At 34.4% G+C, this 8,439-nt stretch overlaps 1 protein-coding gene across 1 annotated transcript; it reads left to right on the forward strand.

Moving 5' to 3' along the window:
* The first annotated feature begins 4 nt into the window (after positions 1-4).
* On the forward strand, positions 5-8,397 carry LOC111415676 (piggyBac transposable element-derived protein 4-like). The gene is made up of 2 exons (XM_023047433.2): positions 5-3,714; positions 3,781-8,397. Exon 1 carries the CDS (start codon positions 2,050-2,052, stop codon positions 3,712-3,714), a length of 1,665 nt encoding a protein of 554 aa, XP_022903201.2. The 5' UTR covers positions 5-2,049; the 3' UTR covers positions 3,781-8,397.
* Positions 8,398-8,439: the final 42 nt, after the last annotated feature.

Raw genomic sequence — 8,439 nt, forward strand, 5'->3', positions numbered from 1 at the left:
CCTAGATACGTTTCTACTGGTATTTAGTGTTTTGTCATATTTTCCTTGGTTACTGGTTTTTCTTGAAAAGTCAGGTCGTTTAGTCTACCCAATAGATAAAGGGGTGAAAGCAATGTGGGTTTTTCTCGAACCAAGAATGCATATTATGCAAGTTTACATCAGCTTGTGGACAGATGCTTCATGCATCCATAGCATTTGTGATAAAAGGTTTGGATTTGCCCAAATCATATTTAAAAGTCAATGGTAATAGTTCAGTCTGTTATCATAATCGGTATCGGTTAAGGCCTGATGTAAAACAACGTGGTGGAGATATTATTCTCTTGAGAACTCTTGTGGACAATTGTTTTCGGAGTTCCCAGATTATGTGGGATCACATTGCGCACCAATATGATTTACGAATTCATAGAGATGTCTGAATGAGCTACACGTTGCCAGTTTTCCGTAATCGCTAAGTCAATCTTAAAAACACTTCTAGAGAAAAATGTCTTTCTTTGTCGTAATTGCATTGCACATTTTTGCCATGCAGTTGCATCGTATTCGAAACATTGAAAATAAATCATCATACGCTCTATCATACGCTTCTGCGTTAGTAAATGACATGTTTACAGTTACCATGGTAATGTGATTTGCTTTTCTCGATGAGGTAACTGAATCCGATTGATGGCACTCGAGTTTTTAACATTTTCTTCTATAACTCGAGAACGGGTGGCGATATCGAGATGCGGTTTTCACTAAAATTTTGCAAATTTTAAGGTGACTAAGGGTCTGTGCAGTAAATAGTATCTAATAGTATCCATTTAACTTTTCTTCAAAAATCACAAAAATATGTAATCGCTGCAGATAACGTCCTCTAGCTCATTTGTTTTAAAGCAGACGGTCTTACTGAAAATATCTTTAAAAAGAGCTTAAAATGCTCTTTCAAACAACACCGAAAACATTCAAATCGGTTGAACGGTCTAGGAGATATTAAAATGTAAACATATGAAAACGCATTGGCCTCCCCCTCCCTTATTATGACAGATATGAGAAATATCGCAAAACAAAAGCGATGCGGTATTATCCAAGCTATTAAATGATATTGTCAAAGTTATAGCTCATCGTCTAAGTTTCTGAGATAGCGGCAACTTTATGTTTCTCAATGGCAGTTACGCCCCCTAGCGGTCGAATTACGAACTTCAAAATAATTTCCAGCTATTTCTCTTGGTCACTTTGCTTATAAGGATTTTTTTCCCAAACCTCTTGGCCTTACCGTTCTAGAGATACAGCCGCTCCGTACGTTTAACGGGACACCTGTATATCATTTATCATTATGGTTTTAATAGTACACAAATAAGTTAAACTTTTTGTAACATTTCCTTTATTCATTCACTAGTAGGTATATATTTCAAATCAACTAATTATCTTGGCAATTCAGATTTCTTTCTCAACTATAAGATAGATTTATACACGTTAGATATATCTATAAACATCACAGAAGTGTTAATTGTGATTTACAAGAAAAATAACACAAAAAGTTATTGTCCTTTTACTGTAATCTACACACTGTTCTTGTTTCTTTTTGTATTCGCCTTTAATATGCACCTCCTTCTTGACTTAGAACTTAGACAATAATGGTTATTAAAATCTTTACATTTACAAATAAAAATTGCAACAAATAAATAAACTGAATTACTAAATTAAAAGTGATTTCATTTAAAATCGATTTCAAATCATTCTTTCAGTAAATTATCTTTAATAAAAATTTATTACAAATAATTAATTCAAAGTTTCTAGTTCTAGGTCTAGTGTTAGTTCTAATTTTAACTGCTATCCAGTGCTAGATTGTTTATTTTTATTGAACTAAAAGCGTTCGACGACACCACAATGGTGTCATGCGCAAAGCATCGGTCAACGGCCGGCGTCACAACATTGGTGTCGCGCGCAAAATATCATCCAGCACTTTAGTATCGTTTCCATTTTATGGTGTTCAGTTCGTGTTTTGTTTAAGTGACAATAACTTACATACATCAGCAAGCCTTTTGTTTCTATAAGTATTCGAGCCCTTTCACCATGGCAGACGAAAGAGAAGATACGATTATTAAAGATGAATGCGCGGACGACTTGTCTGACGTTCCAAGCGACATTGCCGATTACGAAGAAGACATTGCATATCCAAAAAATGAAAGTGAAGCAGAATTTTCGGACGATGATGTACAATTGGCAACTGATTCGGATGAATCAGACGAAGATCACAGTACACCATGGTCAGACTTTGATTTACCGAGGACCAATAATGAATTTGAAGGGTCTCTTGGTCCAAACGTATTTCCCGAAGATACACAGAGCATCGAGGATATCGTAAAGTTATTTATTGGGAACGATTTATTTGAATATATTAGCAGCGAAACGAATAAGTACCACAATCAAAATTGCAAAAAAAGGAAACTAAATAAAAAAAGTGTCAAATTTGTTGATGTTACAGCAGCCGAACTTAAGAAATGGTTTGGGCTTACTATCCTGATGGGAATTGTAAAAAAAACAAGGATGGATGATTATTGGTCAACGAATCCATTGATAGAAACTCCAATATTTCGGAAAACGATGTCTCGTAACAGATTTAGACAAATATTATCATTTTTGCATTTTTCCGACAATAATAATAAACCGGATAATGCCGATCGACTTTTTAAAGTGCAACCAATAATTGATTACTTTTCCAAAAAGTTTGAAGACAATTTTAATCTTGGCCAAAACATCTCAATTGATGAAGGAATGATACCATGGCGTGGACGATTAAATCCGAAAGTTTATAATCCGTCGAAAATAACAAAATATGGCATACTCATTCGAATGCTATGTGATTCCAATACGGGATATATTTCCGCATTCAAAATATATTCCGGCGTTGGACAGCCAGTACCAAAAACAGTGATGGAATTACTAACACGTGCTTATGGCAAGTGGCATCATCTATACATGGACAATTACTACAACAGTGTAGAACTTGCGGAGAATTTACTTACAAAGAAAATTCGAGTCTGTGGAACGATACGGCAACGAAAAGGATTTCCAGAAAAGTTAAAACGCGCTAAACTCAATGTGTTTGAAGCTTGCCATCAACGAAAAGGAGAAGTACTCACGCAATTATGGAGACCTTCAACAACGAAAATGATACGAATAATCTCTACGATACATAACGCCACTTTGATTGACACTCAAAAAAAATGCAGAAAAACCAATTGCAGAATTAAAAAACCCGAAAGTGTGTTGGACTATAACAAAAACATGAAAGGAGTGGATCGGGCGGATTATTTTCTGAGTTACTACCCTATATATAGAAAAACTATAAAATGGTCGAAAAAGGTTTCCATGTACCTCTTTAATTGCGCATTATTTAATGCGTTCAGAACATGTCAATATTTCAATGCAAAACACAAGGGTCTCCGATTTCATGATTTTTTATTGAAAGTGGCTGAATCGTGGATAAAAGATCATGAGCAAAACTTGGAGGTAGCTACTACATCCCATTCTGATGCGATCGACAGACTTTCCGGTCAAGTAAAGCAACACCAACTAATACTTATTTCCGAATCTAATAAACGTAAGCGAAGAAACTGCCATGTGTGCGCGAAAAACAAAAAAAGAAAGGCAACAAATTTAATGTGCAAGTCTTGTGGAGTTGCGTTACATCTTGGGGATTGTTTTGCTTCATATCATCTAAAAGAGAAATACTAAGTATGTATTAAAGAAAATGTAAATCAAGAAATGTATAAAACACACAAATTTTACATTTATTTACAGCATATCTTCGAAATTTCATGAAAATAGGGGGACAGCAAAACTTAGAAGAACCAACGATAAAATTAGTAAGACTTAACAATTTATAATCTCCCGATAACTTCAAGAAGGGCCAAAAAGCAAAGTAATCTGAATTAGTGCTGTCGGCAAAGTGTTAAGAGACAAAAACTCGAATCTCTTTTGTTTTAGGTCTAGTGTTAGTTTTAATTCTTATTCAACGCTAAACTGTTCCAAATTTTTAGTGAGCTAGAATCAGGTTTAGCCTTTTAATCGTCTCTTAAGACGGCTAAACTCGAATGTTTTTAATTCTAGGTCTTGTGTTAGTTTTAAAACTAACACAAGACCTAGAACTAGAATCATTCGAGTTTAGCCGTCTTGAGAGACGTGCGGCTAAATCCGAATGTTTCTAATTTTAGGTCTAGTGTTAGTTCGAGTTTTGCACTAAAGTCTATTCAAATCCAAGGCGAACCAAAACAAAATCCGCTAGATGCGTGATCATTCGTTTGCAAGTGGAGAATTCGTTTCAACGCATTCTGCCCATCGCGGTAGTTGCTAGCAGTGTGGAAAAGGAAAGTGCAGCGTTTTATTATTTAGTTATTGTTGTTGTTATTAAGATTCAATTAAGTACGATATCTAACACAGACGAAGCTGTACATTTTGAGGCCTTAAGTTCAACTAAAGAACGTCGAGTGCATGATTGTGTTTATATTTAGTTCGTCTTGGATTAGACTAAACTTTAGCACTATCACTAGAACTAACACACGACCTAGAACTAGAATCATTCGGATTTAGCCGCACGTCTCGCAAGACGGCTAAACCCGAATGATTCTAGTTCTAGGTCTAATGTTTGCATGTTTTACTGCATTAAAACTAGACCTAGAACCAGTGATGTGAATTTGTAAATTACTAAAATATATTCCGTAATTTACTGTAAATTACCAAATAAATTTTTCATAAATTACCGCTAGGATGCATCTACGCATGCGCTTTCGGTGTTTTGACAATGCGGTAAAGTCCCTAATCGGTTGTTAATAACGCACAGTATTGCCAGGTCTGCTATAATTGTACCAGCTCTGGTACTTTTATGCTTTGTAAGTATATTTGGACTACTTTTCAAATTAAGTACAGTTTTTAGTACAATTATGAATATTTGCATTGTAATTAATTAGATCGATAAACATGAAAGTAGAAATCTTCCGTGCTTAAGAATATTGAAAACTGTTTGACCGATAAATTAGTCTATTATTTTAAATGTTCCTGTGTAGTTTATATAAAGGTTTTAACTAAATCAAAATAATAAATAGGATACCGTATTAATTTATCAAAAAAGTTATTAAATTATGTGAGAATAAATTTTGAAAAAAAACAGTAATTTACACAAATTATAAATTACTGTAATTTTACATCACTGCTTAGAACTAGAAACTGAAGTCTGAAGACGCACGGCTAAACTCGATACTTTCTAGTTGTAGGTCTAGTGTTTGTTCTAGTTTTACACTAGCACTATCACTAGAACTAACACAAGACCTAGAACTAGAATCATTCGGGTTTAAGCTCGTTACTACCATCTTTTAGTTAAATTTATCTAATAGATAAACCCATCTACTAGCCAATGAGAGCGCGTAAAATAGCCGTAACCATGGTAATAATCCCTTAGATAGCTTAACCAGAAGATGGTAGTAACGAGCCTTAGCCGTCTTGAGAGACCTGCAGCTAAATTTGAATGTTTTTAGTTCTAGGTCTAATGTTTGTTCTAGTGACAGTGATAGGTAGCACTGGTTAGCGTAAGATATCACTATGTTGCATATTTTTAGTGCACTAAAACTAGAACAAATCCTAGAACTAGAAACATTCGGGTTTAACCGTCTTGAAAGACGCACGGCTAAACCCGATACTTTCTAGTTCTCGGTCTAGTGTTAGTTTGAGTTTTGCACTAGCACTATTACTAGAACTAGCACAAGATCTAGAATTAAAATCATTCGGGTTTAGCCGTCTTGAAATACGTGCGGCTAAATCCGAATGTTTCTAGTTCTCGGTCTAGTGTTAGTTCAAGTTTTGCACTAGCACTATCACTAGAACTAACACAAGACCTAGAATTCGGGTTTAGCCCTCCTTAGAGACGTGCGGCTAAATCATAATGATTCTAATTCTAGGTCAAATATCTGTTCTATACCTTTTCAAGCTCAAATTGGCACTAATCAGAATCAAAATGACATTAGTCAAAATCAAATTGGCAATGTCAATTTCAAATTGGCATTAGTCAAAATCAAATTGACAATAATCAAAATTAAAATGGCATTAGTCCATATCATATTGGCAATAAACAATATCATATTGGCATTAATCAACAAATTTAGCACTAATCAAAAGCAAATTGGCATTAAACAAAATCAAAATGACATTAGTCCATATCATATTGGCACCAAACAATATCAAGATGGCATGAAAAATAAATGTATAAATCGGTGTCAAACAATTGTTAACTTATCGGTTATTGTCAAGTTTATGGTAATTTATTGCGAGATTTCAACTATTATATTCACACGAGATGTCTTATTTAAAGAAAAATGCTGCTGCAAATCTGAGGACACAGATTTGCGCTTTGTATAATGCCAATGGTGACTGGCGTAATCTTGCAAACGTACTACAGGTGCCAAAAAGAACCGCGTATCGATGGGTTAACAACCAAGAACAACCGAAAAAGCAGCGAGGAGGTAAACGTAGAGCTAAAATAACTGATGAGCACCGTCAATTCATGGAACGTTCAGTCGAAGAAAATCCTAAAATTACTCTTAAAGGACTGAGTGAAGATTTTGCACTCAATGTCTCCAACGAATGCGTTCGACAGCATCTCAATGGATTGATGTTTACTTTGAAGACTGCTCGTAGAGAACGCGAATAGTATTCAAACGAAAACAAGCAGGAGTATTTATGTAGAAAATTTATTGGATCTTCAAGCACAAAATATACCTATCATATACATGGACGAGACAAACTGTAATTTGTTCATATCGCGGACTCAGGGTCGTTCAAAAAAAGGGACTCGCTGCACAACAGTGATGTCTGCAGGTTGCAGAGGGTCGAATATTCACCTAATAGGATGCATTGGAAACATGGGGCTAATTCATTCCGAACTACGTCGGGGCTCTTTCAAGAAGCCGGAAACAAATGAATTTGTGAGGCAATGCCTAAGAAGAGTGCAAGGCCTTTACCAAACTGGAGTTGCATTAGTTATTGATAATGCTCCATGCTACTCTACTATTGAAGAGGATTTTGCAGAAAACGAATTTGAACACCACACACTTTTACGACTAAGTCCGTACAGCCCTATGTTTAATCCTATTGAACAAGCGTGGTCTGCAGTAAAAGCAGATATGGCTGTACAGCTAAATAACATCTTGGCTGGTGCTGACCGGGATCATCTGACTCAAACAGAATATCGAATGCAGAAATTAGAGAACACCGTTCATAATAATATGGACAAGATTACTGTTGCCAATTGCGCAATGTTTATTGCCCACATCCAACGATTTATCCCTTCAGCATTGAATATGCAAGATATAAATTTTTAAGAGTGTTATTTAAAACATAACGTTACCTACTTTCTTAAGTAATGTAATTGTTATCTACTGTGTTTGTAAGTCAATAAAATGTTTTTGCCCATTTCATTTTATTTAATGCTGATATATAATTTTATTTCCATGTCAATTTAAAATTCATAAGTGCCAATATGATATGGACTAATGTCATTTCGATTTTGTTTAATGCCGATTTGCTTTTGATTAGTGCTAAATTTGTTGATTAATGCCAATATGATATTGTTTATTGCCAATTTAATATTGACTAATGCCATTTTAATTTTGATTATTGTCAATTTGATTTTGACTAATGCCAATTTGAAATTGACATTGCCAATATGATTTTGACTAATGTTATTTTGATTCTGATTAGTGCCAATTTGTGCTTGAAAAGGTATAGTGACAGTGATAGGTAACATAAGATATTACTATGTTGTATATTTATATTGCACGAAAACTAGAACTAACACTAGACCTAAACCCGATACTTTCTAGTTCTAGGTCTAGTGTTAGTTCTAGTTTTACACTAGCACTATCACTAGAAATAACACAAGACCTGGAACTAGAATCATTCGGGTTTAGTCGTCTTGAGAGACGCATGGCTAAACCCGAATGTTTCTAGTTCTAGTTTTAATTGTTATTTAGCTTTAGATTGTGGTATATTTTTATTGAACGAAAAGTAGAACTAACACTAGACCTAGAACCAAAAACATTTGGGTTTAGCTGTGCGTCTCTTAAGACGGCCGAAAACTCAGGGTTATGATAAGGACGTTATTTTTTTTTCAAGAAAAATTTCCTTTTGCAAAACTACCCTATTAAGCTATGTTGCATTTTATGTGGAACAATGCAAATACATAGTAGTTTTAATTGTCATTCAGTGCTAGATTTTTGTATATTTTTATTGAATGAAAAGTAGAACTAAAATTAGAACTAACAATAAACCCAAAACTAGATCACACTTTTGTTGTTATTTTTTGTATTTGTCTTTAGTATCTATAATATCCTAGATTAAATAAATAAATTGATTAAAGTTGATTTAAAACCGATTTTAATTTGAATTCAGTAAATTATCTTTTAGTTTCTA

This window comes from Onthophagus taurus, chromosome 1 (assembly GCF_036711975.1).
Source record: "Onthophagus taurus isolate NC chromosome 1, IU_Otau_3.0, whole genome shotgun sequence".
NCBI lineage: Eukaryota > Metazoa > Arthropoda > Insecta > Coleoptera > Scarabaeidae > Onthophagus > Onthophagus taurus.